Here is a 17,624-nt window from a genome sequence, read left to right on the forward strand (position 1 = left end):
AAAAAAAAAAAGATGTTAAGGGGAGAAATGGGAAGTCCTCTTAGGTGCCCTCAGTGTAGGGATATTGGGTGCAGAAAATGATCCTAGCTAGATTTGGACCTCCATTTTTTTGTTTTTATCTTCATACCCTCACTGATGGTGACTGAGCTGCTCTGTGGTATTCCTTGGCTGTGAAATAGGGTTAACAAAGTGTTGATCCACCTACCACAACAGTCAAGAGAAAGAGTTGATAAAATAAGTGTTGTTAAAACCCTTCGCAGATCTGCAGTGTGCTGCAAAGCCCGCTTTTAAATGTCTTAGAAGACTAGAAGTCTAGGACGTGCACAGTTCAGAAAATAGGGGCAACAGTTTGTTAGGGCCTATTCCTGGGTAGCATTGGGAAACCTGTGGCCTCTTTCCTGTCTCTAGGAATCATAGAAAGGGGAGGGCTTCCCATGGCTTTGGAGGATTCCTTCATCCCCACACCTCCATTAGGAGTAGACAAAAGTCTATCAGGACCTGTCCAGGTGGTGCATGCCTGTAATGCCAGCAGCTCAGGAGGCTGAAGCAGAACTGCAAGTTCAAAGCAAGCCTCAGCAACTTAGTGAGGCCCTAAGCAATTTAGCGAGGCAAGACCTGTCTCTAAAGAGATATATAAAAGTAAAAGGGCTGGGGGTATTGCTCACTGGTTAAGCACCACTGGGTTCAATCCCCAGTATTAAAAAAAAAAAAAAAAGTCTACTGTGGAGAAACAGCCTTTCAAGCCCTCTCAGTGCTCTTTACATTTCTATTATTTTGCTTGAAAATGGGAAACTTAAGCAGAGAAACCCAGGGTTATGAGCAACCAAATGCACATAGCAGGAAACTGAACTTGTGAGCACATCCATAAATTTCTGTTGGCTAATGGAGAGAGAAATTACTAGAGGGATTCAGGGGAGGGGTCAAAGTTTCCTGAATGTAAAGGGACTAGGGGCACAGTTAACTCTGAGGTAGGACAGAAGAAATTGAGATAGGGAGAAAGGAACTAAAAAGAACAATAGAATTTTTTTAAAAAGGAAGGAAAAAAGAGGTTGTAGCTGTAAATCTAAAAGCCCCAAGATAAGACTTACTCCCCAGACCTGTTTTTCCTCCACTCTCAAATTGTTCCTGATCACTCTCAAATTGTTAAGAAATCTACAAATCTTAGAGATACTGTAAATTCACTCTTCCATGAAAATTGCCTCATTTGATTAAAGCTTATGTGCACTGTTAACCTATACAATGTATTTTCAGATTAGATAAAGCAAAGGGAGATGTATTTTTAAAAACCTATAATATAGACACTCCAGACATTATCTAGAAGAGACTACATCAACCTGAAGATCCTGGGGAAGACCAGGCCACCATAAACATCTTGTGATCCACGGTCAAAGAACTGAGTTCTGAAGACTGGCATGTTCCCACATACCTTCCTATGTCCATCCCTTGTAAAGTTTCCTTTAGAAGAAGAGCCCAGGACCTCAGAGCAGAGAGCTTGTCTGGCTCTCAAGATGATCTGTATTCTGCTCTGAGAATATATCTACCTTTTACTTTCTAATAAAGGTCTTCCTCTCTCTGCTAAAACCTGATGTGCCTTTAAATTCTTTTCTGTGATATGTCAAGAGCCTAGGTCTGAATAGAGGTCTCTTCTGTCTCTGGAAATGCCTCCTCCAACCCCCAACAGTGACAATTTCCCATTTTGCAGAAGAGGAAACACAGGACTAGAATGATAAAGGATTGTGTTCAAACTGCACAGTTAGCTACTGATAAGAGCCAGCTAAGGACTTGGATTTCTGAGTTTAGCCATGTACCCTTACTTCCTGTGACTTGGTTAGTGAGTGACCTTCTGAAAAGACAGAGTTTGGTGATAAGGGACTTCCAATGATACCCAGTCTCTGATTCAGAATATTCACCTGTGCAATGAAGAAGCAGTCGGAGAGCTCTCAGTTTTGCCTCAGAGTCCCTACTCTTTGAAGACAGCATCATGACATGACACTGTGGGTAGGACACAGTGTGGGTGGGAGATGAAAAAGAAGGGCCCGAGGAGGCAATTGGAAAGGTGCTATTGCACTCTTTCCCCAAAATTCTTTACGCATAAGAAAGAAAACATTGAGAAAACAGAGAACACCAAGGACTTGAAACCCGAGGTACTTGCTGTGCCTACAGTCCATGATAAGCAGATTTTGAGAACTAGATAAATATAAACAAAAGAGGTGGGGATGGAGGAGGATTGCAGAAATGCTCAGGCAAAGGTGATTCTACTGGTTTCAGCAGGAAGATTATAAAGCTATATGTGAACAGACAAAGCTTTGGAATATCTCTATTAATATCCAAAACAAGACTCAAACTCCTAAGCAGGATACTCCTCACCACCTCTTGCCATACCAAGGAGGTAAATAATACCCACACTTATATATTAACCACTCATTCAGCAAAGAGTTATTGAGCACCCTACTACCTCCAGCCAATAGGTAAAAAGGTATATGGTATGTTAGATGAATGAATTCCTGCTACCCACTGCCAGTACTTGGAATTGAACCCAGGGACCCTTTACCACTGAGCTACATCCTGAGACAGGGTCTCACTGTCTCCCAGGCTGGTCTCAGCCTCCCAAGTAACTGGGATTACAGGAATGGACCAAAATAAATAAATGAATTTGTTTAGTCTGATGTGCTGGCCTGATCATGTAAAGAGACAATATTGGTTATCTTTCCTGCTCACCGCTCTGGGGCCTGGCTTGCAGTCTTTTCCCTTTCTGAGTGAGGGTTTTTCTGTCCAAAACAGTCTTTGGTCTTTCCTGAAGGATAACTGGGAGGATACTGGGAGACAGGAAGAAAAGCCATTAAAGGAATGTGGAGGTCAAGGGTATAGGAGTTTCTTATTGTTTCTAAGACAGATCTGTGTTGTGGACTTGGACTCCTGAACTCAAGTAGTCCTTCTACTTCTGAGGTTCTATTGAAAATCGAATCCAGTGCCTCATACATGCTAGGCAAACACTGTACCACTGAGCCACAATCACAGCCCCTGAATTGTTAAATTTTTGGTTGCACGGATGTTCTGACCTCCACAGCCATCTGGGGTCATGCCTTTATTTGTTATTTGCATTCACTCATTAGACACATATTCACAGTGCAGCCTGTGTATGCAGGACCATGCAGGACCCAACAAAATGGACTGGTTCTTGTTCTCCTGAAGCTTGAAAATAGTAAATAAAAAATGTTGAAATAAATTGTCATGTGTGTTTTGAAGGAAAACAGCACAGCGCCATGAGAGAGGGTTAATTGGGGGAGCAGCTTTATGTTTTTGGAATACATCCTGCCCCTCACATTTCAAAGTCTTTGTTTACACTCTTAATGCTGAAGTATTTTTTTGATAGTGTACCTTGTTAAAATCTTAATATTATATTGAAAATCTCAACTGTCACCTTCAAGATGTTGTTTCAGGTCCCCCATTTATGTTATTCCCTTCTGACACATTGCTTGCGAGTCTATTATAATGTACAATTCATTCTGCCAAGGATGTACCTATTGTAGAGGGACCAACTATTCCAGTTTTCCTCATATTGAAGGGTTTTCTGGGATGCAGAATTCTTTCCTGGACACAGTGCTAAAACCTAGAAAGTCCCAGGGGAGAGATGATAGTCACCCTAATCCATGGGTGAGCCTGTCTTCCCCTTTATATCCAATGTTCTGAGGAGGAAAGGGGCCACATCTTCTCTCTATTCATCCTATGACGTGAACTTAGAAATAATGATACTATTGGCAGGTACAGTGGTATACACCTGTAATCCCAGTGACTTGGGAGTCTGAAGCAGGAAGAGCCCAAGTTGAGGACAGCTGGAGCAACTTAGCAAGGACCTGAGCAACTTAGTGAGATCCAGCCTCAAAATAAAAAGTAATATAAACAAAGGGCTGGGGATATAGCTCAATGGTAAAGAACTACTATATTCAATCCCCAATACAGAAAAAAACAATCATAATACTAACAACAGCAATAATAATAGTTTGTACTTGAATACTTACGATATCCCACCCAGGTCCTGTGCTGAGCAACTTACAACAACCAAATGAGGTTAAGTAATTTTCCTTCCAGTAGGGAAACTAAGGGTAAACCAGTAAAGCCAGGATTTGAGAAGGTGAGACCAAAGAAGATAATTTAATCACCACCTATGTTGGCACAATGGTCCTCAAACTTTTTTGATCTCTTTATCCCTTTACAGTCTCAAAAATTGTGAAGACCCCAAAAACATTTATGTGGGCTAATTTATTGACAGTAACATTAGAAATTAATTCTGAGAACCAAAAACTTCATTTATTTATTTATTTATTTATTTTTACTGGGGATTGAACCCAGGGTTGCTTTACCACTGACCTACATCCCCAGTCCTTATTTTTTTAGGGATCCACTAAATCACTGAAGCCGTCCTTGAATTTGCAATCCTCCTGCCATAGCGTGTCCAGTGGTTGGTATTACAGGCATGCGCCACCACTTCAGCAATCATTATGTTTAGACACATTATTCACATTAATTATACATTTTTTGGGGGAGGCACCAACAACTGAACCCAGGGGCACTTCACCACTGAGATACATTCCTAGTCTTTTTAAATCTTTCATTTTGAGACAGGTTCTCGCTAAATTGCTCAGGTAAGTTGCTGAGGTTGGCTTTGAACTTAGGTGATCCTCCTGTCTTAGCCTCCTGAGCCATAACAATATATTTTAAGTGAATAATAACTATATTTTCCAAAACCAAATGTTATCTAAAAGTGTGGCAAATCTCTTATTTTTTATTTAATTTTTTAAATTAAAATATTTTTTTATTTTTACAGATGCATTTTGATTCATTGTACGCAAATGGGGTACAACTTTTCATTTCTATGGTTGTACACAATGTAGATTCACATCATTCATGTAATCATACATATATATATAGGGTAATACTGTCTGTTTCATTCTACTGTTTTTCCATCCCCACCCCCTCCCACCCTTTTTTCCTCTATCCATCCAGGTTTCCTTCATTTTTCACTTCCCCCACATCACTCCCCCTCGTTATATATATTGTCATGCACTTATCCGAGAAAACATTCGGCTTTTGGTTTTTTGTGCTTGGCCTATTTCACTTAGCATGATATTTTCCAGCTTTATCCATTTACCAGCAAATGCCATAATTTATTCTTCTTTATGACTGAGTAATATTCTATTGTGTATATATACTATTGTTTCTTTATCCATTCATCAATCAAAGGGCATCTAGGTTGGTTCCACAATCTAGCTATTGTGAATTGAGCTGCTATGAACATTGATGTGGCTGCATCACTGTAGTATGCTGATTTTAAGTCCTTTGGGTATAAACTGAGGAGTGGGATAGCTGGGTCAAATGGTGGGTTCATTCCAAGCTTTCTGAGGAATCTCCATACTGCTTTCCAGAGTGGCTGCACCAAATAGCAACTCCACCAGCAATGTATGAGTGTGCCTTTTTTCCCACATCCATGCCAACACTTATTATTGCTTGTGTTCTTGATAATAGCCATTCTAATTGGAGTTTGATGAAATCTTAGGGTGGTTTTAATTTGCATTTCTCTAATTACCAGGGATGCTGAGTACTTTTTCATGTATTTGTTGATCACCTGTATATCTTCTTCTGTGAAGTGTCTGCCCAGTTCCTTAGCCCATTTATTGATTGGGTTCTTTGTATTTTGGGTGTAAAGATTTTTAAGTTCTTTATAAACTTTGGAGATGAGTGCTCTGTCTGAAGTGTGTGTGGAAAAGATTTTCTCCCACTCAGTAGGCTCTCTTTTTACATTATTAATTGTTTCCTGTGCTGAGAAAAAACTTTTTAGTTTGAATCTATCCCATTATTGAGTCTTGCTTTTATTTCTTGCGCTATGGGGGTCTTGTTAAGGAAGTCTGGTCCTAGGCCAACGTGATGGAGATTTGGGCCTATTTTTTCTTCTCTTTGGTGAAGGATCTCAGGCCTAATTTCTAGATCATTAATCCATTTCAAGTTGATTTTTGTACAGGGTTTGATTTCACTTTACTGCATATGGATTTTCAGTTTTGCCAGCACCATTTGTTGAACAGGCTATCTTTTCTCCATTGTAAGTTTTTGGCACCTCTGTCTAGTATGAGGTTACTGTACTTATGTGGCTGTGTCTCCATGTCTTCTATCCTGTACCATTGATTTACGTGTCTATTTTGGTGCCAGCACCATATTATTTTTGTTACTATTGCTCTATAGTAGAATTTAAGGTCTGGTATAGTGATACCTCCTGCATCACTCTTCCTGTCCAGGATTGCTTTGGCTATTTTGTTCTTCCAGATGAGTTTCATGATTGTTTCTATGAGAAATGTCTTAGGGATTTTAATTGAAATTGCATTAAATCTGTATAGCGCCTTTGGAAGTATGACCATTTTGATAATATTAATTCTGCCTATCCAAGAACATGGGAGATCTTTCCATCTTCTAAGGTCTTCCTTAATTTCTTTCTTCAATGTTTTGTAGTTTTCATTGTAGAGATCTTTTACCTCTTTGGTTAGATTGATTTGCAATATTTTTTTTTTTTGAGGCTATTGTGAATGGAGTTGTTTTCTTCATTTCCCTTTCAGCTGCTTTAGATTTATGTGTGTTGATTTTATATCCTGCTATTTTTCTGAATTCATTTATGAGGTCTAGAAGTTTTCTGGAAGAGTTTTTTGGATTCTCTAAATAGAGAATCGTGTCATCAGCAAATAGTGAGTTTCTCTTTTCCTATTCGTATCCCTTTAATTTCTTTAGTCTGCCTAATTGCTCTGGCTAGAGTTTCGAGGACAATGTTGAATAGAAGTGGTGAAAGAGGGCATCCCTGTCTTGTTCCCATTTTTAAAGGGAATGCTTTCAGTTTTTCTCCATTAAGAATGATGTTGGGGGCTGGGGAGATAGCTCAGTCGGCAGAGTGCTTGCCTTGCAAGCACAAGGCCCTGGGTTTGATCCCCAGCACTGCAAAAAAAAAAAAAGAATGATGTTGGCTGTGGGCTTAGCATAAATAACCTTTACAATGTTCAGGTATGTTCCTACTATCCCTATTTTTTCTAGTGTTTTGAGCATGAAGGGGTGTTGTATTTTATCAAATGCTTTTTCTGCACCAATTGAAATTACCATATGATTCTTATTCTTAAGTCTATTTGACATGATGGATTACATTTATTGATTTCTGGATGTTGAACCAACCTTGTATTCACGGGATGAGCCCCTCTTGATCATGGTGCACTATCTTCTTAATATGTTTTTGGATATGGTTTGCCAGTATTTTGTTAAGGATCTTTGCATCTATGTTCATCAAGGATATTGGTCTAAAATTTTCTTTCCTTGATGTGTCTTTGCCTGGTTTGGGTGTGAGGGTGATATTAGATTCATAGAATGAGTTTGGTAGGGTTCCCTCCTTTTTTATTTCCTGGAATACTTTGAGAAGTATTGGAATGAGTTCTTCTTTGAAGATCTTATAGAACTCAGCTGAGAATCCGTCTTGGTCCTGGGCTTTTCTTGGTTGGTAGGCTTTTGATGGCTTCTTCTATTTCATTGCTTGATATTGATCTGTTTAAATTGTGTATGTCCTCCTGGTTCAGTTTGGAAAGATCATATGTCCCTAGAAATTGGTTGATAACTTCGGTATTTTCTATTTTGTTGGAATATAGATTTTCAAAGTAGCTTCTCTTTATGTTATTTTATGTATGTTTCAGTGGTGTCTGTTGTGATATTTCCTTTCAGCACGAATTTTAGTAATTTGAGTTTTCTCTCTCCTTCTCTTTGTTAGTGTGGCTAATAAGGGTTTGTCTATTTACTTTTTCAAAGAACCAACTTTTTGTTTTGTCAATTTTTCGAATTGTTTCTTTTGTTTCAATTTCATTGATTTCAGCTCTGATTTTAATTATTTCCTGTCTTCTACTACTTTTGGTGTTGTTCTGTTCTTCTTTTTCTAGGGCTTTGAGCTGTAATGTTAGGTCATGTAATTGTTGACTTTTTATTCTTTTCTTGAATGCGCTCCATGCAATGAATTTTCCTCTTAGTACTGCTTTCATAGTGTCCCAGAGATTTTGATATGTTGTGTCTTCCTTCTCATTTACCTCTAAGAATTTTTTTTCATCTCCTCCCTGATGTTTTCTGTTATCCATGCTCCATTTCATTCTTCAGGCTTGGGAAATTTTCTGCATATTATTTAGTCTCCAGGTGTTGGAGTAATTTCTGTTTTTTGTCATTGATTTCTAATTTCATTCCATTATGGTTTGATAGAACACAAGGCAGTATCTATTTTTTTGCATTTCCTAAGGGCTGCTTTGTGGCATAACATATGGTCTATTTTCGAGAAGGTTCCATGTTCTGCTGAGAAGAAAGTGAATTTGCTTGTTGATGGATGGAATATTCTGTATATGTCTGCTAAATCTAGGTTATTGATTATGTTTTGAGTTCTATGGTTTCTTTGTTTAGTTTTTGTTTAGAAGATCTATCCAGTGGTGACAGTGGTGTGTTAAATCACCCAGAATTATTGTGTTGTGGTCTATTTGATTCCTGGAATTAAGAAGGATTTGTCTGATGTACACGGATGCACCATTGTTTGGGGCATAAATATTTACTATCGTTATGTCTTCCTGATTTATGGTTCCCTTAAGCAGTATGAAATGTCCTTCTTTATCCCTTGTGACTAACTTTGGCTTGAAGTCCACTTTATTGGAAATAAGGATGGAAACACCCGCTTTTTTACTGAGTTTGTGTGCATGGTAGGTTTTATCCCATCCTTTCACTTTTAGTCTGTGGATGTCCTTATCTATGAGATGAGTCTCTTGAAGGCAGCATATTGTTGGGTCTTTTTTTTTAATCCATTCTGCCAGTCTGTGTCTTCTGATTGATGAGTTTAGGCCATTAACATTCAGGGATATTATTGAGATATGATTTGTATTCCCAGTCATTTGGGCTTAGTTTTGGTTTTCAACTTGACTTGGTTTCTCCTTTGAATGGATTTTCCTTTAAGGTAGTTCCTCCCTTTGCTGGCCTGCATTGTTGTTTTTCATTTCCTCCTCATGGAATATTTTGTTGAGAATATTCTATAGCGCAGGCTTTCTATTTGTAAATTCTTTTAACTTTTGTTTATCATGGAAGGATGTTATTTCATCTTCAAATCCAAAGATTAGTTTTGTTGGGTATATGATTCTTGGTTGGAAACCATGTTATTTCAGAGCTTGAGATATGTTGTTCCAGGCCCTTCTAGCTTTTAGAGTCTGGGCTGAGAAATCTCCTGCTCTCCATATTGGTTTCCCCCTATATGTAATCTGATGCTTTTCTCTCACAGCCTTCAAGATCTTATCTTTATTTTGTATGTTAGGCATTTTCATTATAATGTGCCTTGGTGTGGATCTGTTGTGATTTTGTGCATTTGGTGTTCTGTAAGCCTCTTGTATTTGATTTTCCATTTCATTCTTCAGGCTTGGGAAATTTTCTGATATTATTTCATCGAATAGGTTGTTCATTCCTTTGGTTTGTATCTCTGTGCCTTCCTCAATCCCAATAATTCTTAAATTTGGTCTTTTCATGACTTTTCATGATGTCCCATAGTTCTTGGAGATTCTGTTCATGATTTCTTACCATCTTCTCTGTTTGGGCAACTATTTTCAAGATTAAATATTTTGTCTTCATTGTCTGAGTTTCTGTCTTCCAAGTGGTCTAGTCGTTTGGTGATGCTTTCCATTGAGTTTTTTATTTTGTTTATTGTTTCCTTCATTTCAAGGATTTCCATTTGGTTTTTTTTTTTTTTTTTTTTTTTTTTTTTTTTGAGAATCTCTAACTCTTTGTTGAAATGATCTTTTGCTTCCTGCAGGTGCTCTTTCAGCTTATTGGTATTATCATTCATTGCCTGCATTTGCTCTCTGATCTCATCCTGTGCTTCACAAATCACTTTAATCATGTATAATCTGAAGTCCTTTTCTGACATTTCTTCTATCATACTGTCACCAGATTCTATTACTGTAGAATCTAGATTTGTTTGGATCATTTTCTTCCCTTGTTTTTTTCATGTTGTTTGTGTATCTTCCCCTCTAGCAGTGCAGATCTGGAGTATTGCAGTTCCCCCCTATAGGCTTATAGTGACCTTATAAGTTTCTAAAACCTTTTATTTAAGGGGGAGATCAATATTAGCAGTGCCCAGTTCAAACAGTATGTAACCTGAAACCGAATAGCCCCTATGAGGATGTTAACAATATTGTCATAATAAACAGAATGAGTTCAAATATTATCTTCAGTATAACAAATAGATTTGCAATAAGGTCTACTATTTGTAGTGGAGGACAAAGAGGATGGGGAGGGGTGTAGAATGTAGCTGTAAATGGGATAAGAAAAGAATATATAGAAGTTTTTGATCATAGAGTGAGGATGTAATCAAAAGAAGTCGGTTGTTAGCATGGGAAAAGGGAGAAAGAGCCTCTGAGGGAACAAGTAAACAAAAGGAAAAGAGTGAGAAAAATAAAAAAATAAAAACTTAAAATTTTTCAATAAGGAGAAAAAAGAAAATCTACATTATAAGTGTCATATAGTATTCAGTTTTCAGTAGCCTGATGTATGAGAGGTACCTGACAATGAGCTTCCTGTCTCCAGCAGTCTCAGGATGGGATTTGCCCCACCTAAAGATGGGAGATACAGCTTCCAGGATTATCCAAGTTGGCCGCTCTGGCTTCCAAATGTGTTGGCAAATGGGGAGCTACAGCTGAGGGTTTGTGCATGGTTGGCTGGAGGTCCTAGGCAGGGTGCAATCAGTCGGTCTGGGGGTCCTGGTGGCGGGGAGCAGTCAGTTGATGTGAGGGCCACATCACTTAGACAGGGAGTGATCAGTTGGCCTGAGCGATCCTGGAGACGGGGCTCAGTCAGTCTGGCCAGGGGTCCTACAAGTCCTGGCTGTTGTCTCAAAATGGCAGCAGCCATGTGTAACCAAACCTGCAGGTACTGTGATAGTGAACTTCCAGGCAAGAGCAGGCAGCTGGTGTTTCACTGTCCGTCTGTGGTCAGTCTGTTGACTGCGGTGGTTTGATTGGGAGGTGAACTTCCGCAGGTGGGTGATGGGTAGGTGAAAGGAGGTGATGGACAGGCAAGAGGCAGGCAAATGGCGGATGGTAGGCGCCAGACAGTGAGCAACCTGCCCTCAAAAAATAGTGATATGTTGGCAGACTGCAGGTGATCACAGCATAGACAAATGGGGTAAACAGCAGGGGATCTATAAGCTGTAAGAACTGCCTCACCAAGAAACAGATATCCTCTGCTTGAAATCCGAGTTAGGCAGCGACAAGGAACGCAGCCTCCCTCTAGTCCACCATCTTCTGTGGCAAATCTTTTAATATTTGGCTTACTAGTAAGCAGCTAGATTATCACATCTACTTCTATATCCAATCTGCTGCAGTATGTTCCATGTAGCCTCCAAATACCTCCACTGTGCACTGGTGAGGTAAGACTATGAAAATCGTTTTGCCTTCAGAGACCCCCTGAAAAGATCTTAGAGACCCTGCTACAGTGCATTAAACAATAAATCGCGCATTCATACTTTTCAAAACCTTTCGATAGCCATCAGGAAAAGTGATATCTTCGGTTTGTACCAATGTTGGATACTGGTTCGTAGACTAGTTCTGGGAGAAAGCCTGAGTCACAGCGAGGAAAGCGGTGAAGCCGAGTCTCGGCTCCCTGGGTTACCCGCGCTGCGCGACCTTGGACTACAATTCCCGGCAGAGCTCACGACAGAGGCGTCTGAAGCCTCAGGGAGCGTGGGTAACGCAAGCTGATGACGGAAGCGAGAGGGGGTGTGTGCCTGTTTTTGGCAGCTTGGTGCCGCAATTGGAGGAGACGGGAGAAGGGGCGGAGCCTGTCTTTGGGTCAGCCAATGACTTGCCATCAGGCCGAAAAGGGGAACGGGGCGTGGCCAGGCCGATTGGCAGGCAGCGTGGGGCTCGCCGAATTGGGGGACGAGGGTTTGAGGGGTGTGGGGGGCTCTGTTTTGCGGCCACCGCGGCTGGGCGAGGGAGATGGCGGCTCGATGGAGCAGCGAGAATGTGGTGGTGGAGTTCCGCGACTCCCAGGTGAGCTGGCGGGTGGTAATGGAGCCGTCTGGGCATGCGCCCTCTTGGGTTCCCTTCCCCCACCCATGCTGCCTCACCTGCGGAGACCCCCTGAGCCGGGCTGGGGATGCCTGGGGGTGACCTGGAGCTGTCAGACTCGAGCGAGCGAGGGAGGCCTGATGACCGTTGTGGGCCGTTGGGATGGGCACTGATGGGTCCCCCGCCGGCGTCTGGGGAGTGGGGACTGCCTTGGGACGCTGGGGCAGAGGCTGCGCGCGAGCGAGGGCGGCTTCCCGCGCGCAGGGTGGTTTGCTGGCAGGTGTCCGCTTCCCTGGTTCAGGGCTTCGCGCGCTGACTTCGGCAAGTCGCGGAACTTCCCACAACTGCGTGGCCTTAACCCTGCCTCATAAGATTCGGGGGTGGGTTCGATGAAATACTGCTTGCAAAGTGCTTGTTTCAGCGCTCGAGCGATTAAGTGGTTGCTCATGTTCTAGTAATGAAAATAACGTGTAGTGGACAGGAGTGTAGGCACTGCCCAGGTTCGCAATTCTTTGCACAGTCCCTACGTGGTCAGTTACTCCCTGCACCCCCAGGTTTCTCACCTGTTGAAGGGATCATCGTATCTATTGCACAAGGTGGGCGCGAGGATTTTATGGGTCGCACCTTTAAAAAGTGTGACACAGTAACAGGCACAGGGCAAGAAGGAACGCTAGCAGGGCTGGGGTTGTGGCTCAGCGGTAGAGTGCTCGCCTAGCACGTGCGAGGCACTGGGTTCCATCCTCAGCACCACATAAAAATAAATAAAATAAAGGCATTGTGTCCAACTACAACTAAAAAATATATATATTAAAGAAACGTTAGCACTCATTGAAGAGTTTTACCATTTTTCTATAACGTGCCTCCTATATGCTAAGTCTTGTGCTAAGTGCATTTACCTATATTTACTTTTTGTAATTCATAAAAGAGCCCTGAAAAGTAAATATGTGATATCCCTTTATTCCAAAAAGGAAAGCCGATACCCTTGGCTAAGGCTTCCCAAAATATAGTAGATGCCATTGAAATTTGGACCCAGACTCTAACTACAGGGCCCCTGTTCAGCTTATTATACTGTTTTTCCTCATAATAAGTAGCTCAGAACCTGAACTACCTCAGTAATATCATGACCCCCTTCCCTAGCACTAAGAGCCTGTCTCCGCGATTCTCTCCATTTATTCAATACATATTTATTGGATATCTTCTGCCTGCCAGAATTTTTTTCACTCATTTGTTCAACAAGGGTTTATGGAGCTCCTATCAGTTGCACACTGTGCAGGCACTATGTTGGTTTACATTCAGGGAAATCTGGATTACAATAAGTAGGTGGGGTGGTTTCTTTCTAAAATTCTATCCTGTCTTTTGCCATAAAGATTAGTGCTTAGAGGAGCCACCCACCAGTCTTCTCTGCACTGCCCTCTAATAAGTAGCCCTCATGAAGAATTTGACCATTTTTGTTTTTTGGATTAAGGGATCCTGAAGCACTTCGCATTGTCAGCCAGATGTCTCTGTGAGGCTTGCTCTCCCAAGGGAGGTGCCAGACTCCTAGGGAAAAAGAACCATATTGCCGTTACCCTTCTTGTTAATTGCTTCTACTGGGGACTAGGACAGAACAGAATCATGTGTAGAGTGTCTGAGCCTGCTAAATTGGAAGATAATAATCTGCAAACCCTTGAATTCTCACAGATACCCAGGTAGTCGCACCCCTTCTTCTTTATTGAGATGTAATTCAAGAGACCTGCAGAGAGGGTGCTGACATGTATATTTAGAATGCCACAAAGTAGGAGCAAATAATTAAACAGCAGTTGTCATAGGAAGAGAACAAAGTAAATTAGGTAATTTAATTGCCTTATGGGAGTTTTTCTGTTTTTCTTTCTGATTTTTTAATTTAGTTTAAAGGGTACATCTGTTCTGTGAATTACCACAGGGTTGTGGTTGATTTTGGTAGTAATCGGGAGGGGCAGGAACCCATTTTATTAACTATTTCAACAATTTGGAAAGAAAAAGTTACCATTTTTCATATTGCCTCTCTGAGAAAGAAGACCAGAAAAATATATTTTTCAACATGCTCCACATTTAAAAAATAATAATTTTGGGGGTGGGCAGTACTGGGGATCAAACCCAGGAGTGCCCTACCTCTGAACTACTTCCTCAGCAACACCCCCCTTTTTTTAGACAGGGTCTCACTAAATTGCCCAGTGTGGTCTTGGACTTGTGATCCTCCTGCCTCAGCCTTCTGAGTAACTGGGACTACAGGTGTATGCTACCATGCCTGGCTTAGAAAATAATGTTTTTGTCGGGGGTGCTGAGTGTTGAACTCAGGGACACTCAACCATTGATCCACATCCCCAACCCTATTTCGTATTTTATTGAGAGACAGGGTCTCGAGTTGTTTAGTGCCTCACCAGTTGCTGAGGCTGACTTTGAACTTGTGATCCTCCTGCCTCAGCCTCCCGAACCATGGGGATTACAGGTGTGCACCACCACACCCGGCTTTAGAATAATTTTTTAAAAATTAATCTTTGTTTGTTTTTATGTGGTACGAACCCAATGAGGATTGAACCCAGTGCCTCGAGCGTGTGAAGTAAGTGCTCTACCACTGAGCTACATCCCCAGCCCCAGAAAATAATTTTTAAAACATGAAAGCTTTTAGGTTTTCAGAGGAAAATCCACCTGAAAGTCGACACTCTTGGTTATATAGTTTATACAGGCATAATTTTTATTTTATAAAATAATGCTTTAAGATACTGTTCCACTGATTAATAGTAAAGAACCTGTGCTGCATGGCAGTTGCTCTGAAGTGGTCCCCAGAACCATGGGTGTTAGCATTATAAGGAAACTTCAGGATACTCCTTTAGAGCAGTACTATCCTGTAGAGTTTTCAGTGATGATGGAAATGGGGCTGGTATGACCAAGACATTGTATTTTTATTTTAATTACAATTTTAATATATTTTTATTAGTTGTTGATCAAACCTTTATTTATTTGTATGCAGTGCTGAGAATCAAACCCAATGCCTCACACATGCTAGGCAAGCACTCTACCACCGAGCCATAACCCCACCCCTTAATTACATTTTAATGATTTACCATTAAATAGCTGCTTGTAACTGGGACCAGGGTAAAGAAAAGTGCTATTCAGAGTATTGAGAGGTGGGCATGGTGGCGCATGCCTGTAATCCCAGTGACTCTGGATCAGGAGTTCCAAGCCAACCTCAGCAAAAGTGAGGCACTAAGCAACTCAGTGAGAATCTGACTCTAAATAAAATACAAAGTAGGACTGGGGATATGGCTCGGTGGTCAAGTGCCCCTGAGTTCAATACCTGATGCCTCCCACCTCCCAAAAAAAAGTATTGAGAGGACTGGAGATTAAACAGCTTTTAGAACTGGAGACGAGAGGTGGTGGAGTGTGCGGTCTCCAGCTCAATAGCATGTGTGAAAATGCAGCAGTAAGGGAGGTGGTGTTAGCTCAGTGTTAGAGCACGTGCCCAGGGTGCGTGTGTGAACAGCCCTAGGTTCAGTCTCCAGCATCCAGTGCCTGCTCAAGAAAGCCATAGCATATGACTGTTATGAGGAAGATGGGAACCGTACAATCATAGCTGCAGCTTGCTTTAATGTCTCCGCTTCATGATTTGTGAGATCTCGCCAACTCAGTCAGTAATGTCCAAAGTAGCTGTGGAATCTTTTGAGTCTGGCTTTTTTCCTTTAATCGGTGTTTTTGAGATTCATTCACATTGAACGTACAGGTTAGTCCATCCTTTCTTTTTTTTTTTTTTTTTTTTTTAATGGTGCTGGGGATCAAACCCAGGATCTTTTGCATGCTAGGCAGGCACTTTACCATTGATCCACACCCCAACCCAGTCCATCCCTTTTTATTGCCAAGTGGTATTATGTATGGATAGACCATAATTTTTGTATTTTTTCATCTGTTTATGGACACTTAGGTTGTTGCCAATTTTTTTCTGATTCTATTTTTATTATTAGTTAGTTGTAGATGGACACAGTACCTTTATTTACTTTTATGCAGTGCTGAGGATTGAATCCAGTGCCTCACCTGTGCTAGGCAAGCACTCTATCACTGAGCTACAACCCCAGCCCTGTTGCCAGTTTTTGATGATTATGAATACAAGTGCTATTAAAAATTGCTATAAAAAGCAAAGTGATATTTGTTCATATCCCTTTCTATGACAACCCTTCAATGGCATCCTATTGTATCTAGAGTAAAATATAAATTCTTTATTTTGTGTACTGTGTCTATATGAAGCTGAACGTGAGTTTGTACTGCTGTCTCCAGTTCTAATGTGTTGCCACCTGGATCATTGTGGCCTCCTCTCCTGCTTATCAGTAACTTCCCACTCTGTTGTGAGGAACCTGACTCCTACTACCATCCTCCCTTCATCCTTCAGTTCCAGGGTATGTGGGAACTGGTTTCAGAGCTGTTGACCTGTACCCATAGACAATGTTATCAGCTCAGTACAGTCCATGTGCACCACCTTTTCCTTTTGGTCCTTCAGATTCCACTCAGTTTTCTACCTTTTTTTTTTTTTTTTTTTTAAACCCTCACTGCCTCTTTGATCAGGTCTTTTTTGTTTAGTTTTTGTAGTGCTGGGGATTGAACCCAGGGCCTCATGCATGCTGGGCAATCACTACTACTGAGCCACATTCCCAGCCCTGATCAGGTCTTTATTAAAGGTAAACTGTCCAGACTGGGGTGTGCATGTGTGAGGTCCTGGGATCCATCCTTACCACCAAGGGAAAAAAAAAAAAAAAAAAAAAAGAGCTGTTTGAAACCATTTGATCTTTATGGAATAAACCTAAAACAAATTTAAGAGTTTATTCAGCAGGCTGCTTTTCTTCTGTTTTTTTTTCCCCACTTACTGAGGTTCCCCTCCTCCACCCCCCCCACTTTACTGGGGTTGGAACCAGGGGCACTCTGCCACTGAGCTACATCCCCAGCCTTTTTTTTTTTTTTAAATACCAGGTACTGAACCCATGGGTGCTTAACTACTGAGCCACATCCCCTTTTTTATATTTTATCTTGAAACAGGGTCTCGCTAAGTTTCTTAGGGCCTTGCTAAGTTGCTGTGAGTGGCTTTGAACTTGTGATCCTTCCACCTCAGCCTCCCAAGTTACTGTGATTACAGGTGTGGGCCACCAGGTGTGCACCACCAAGCCTGGTAGTTTTCACCATTTTCAGCAGCCATTTTCTTTTCTCTGCATTGTGGTCTAGTCTTTCTGAGGCATTCTTTTAGTGAAAAAAAATTTTTTTTTTCCAGTACTGGGAATTGAACCCAGGAGCGTTCCACCTTTGAGCTGCATCTCCAGCTCTTTCTTTCTTTTTCTTTGAGACAGGGTGTCATTAAGTTGCCCCGTCTGGCTTGGTGTTTGTGATCCTCCTGCCTTAGTCTCCAGAGTTGCCAGGATTACAGGCATGTATCCTTGTGACTGTCTTAAAAAATAATTTTTGAAAATTAAAGCTGTAGATTTTTCAGAGAACATTCCCAGCCCAAAAGATGGCACTGTACTCAGTAAT

General features: G+C 41.2%; 1 protein-coding gene across 10 annotated transcripts in view; it reads left to right on the forward strand.

Moving 5' to 3' along the window:
- The first annotated feature begins 11,935 nt into the window (after positions 1 to 11,935).
- WDR59 (WD repeat domain 59) overlaps positions 11,936 to 17,624 on the forward strand; it is a 79,217-nt gene continuing 73,528 nt past the window's right edge. For 9 of the 10 annotated variants that reach the window (XR_013760562.1, XR_013760563.1, XM_079119653.1 and 6 more), the window contains exon 1: positions 11,936 to 12,080. Coding sequence is in view for 7 of the 10 variants with exons in the window: in XM_079119653.1 (XP_078975779.1) it covers positions 12,027 to 12,080 (54 nt within the window). In the remaining 3 variants the exon portion in view is untranslated. The remainder of the gene's footprint in view (positions 12,081 to 17,624) is intronic. The other variant, XM_079119655.1, reaches the window with a different exon arrangement.

Source organism: Sciurus vulgaris (genome assembly GCF_902686455.1).
Source record: "Sciurus vulgaris genome assembly, chromosome: 17".
In the NCBI taxonomy this organism is placed as follows: Eukaryota; Metazoa; Chordata; class Mammalia; order Rodentia; family Sciuridae; genus Sciurus; species Sciurus vulgaris.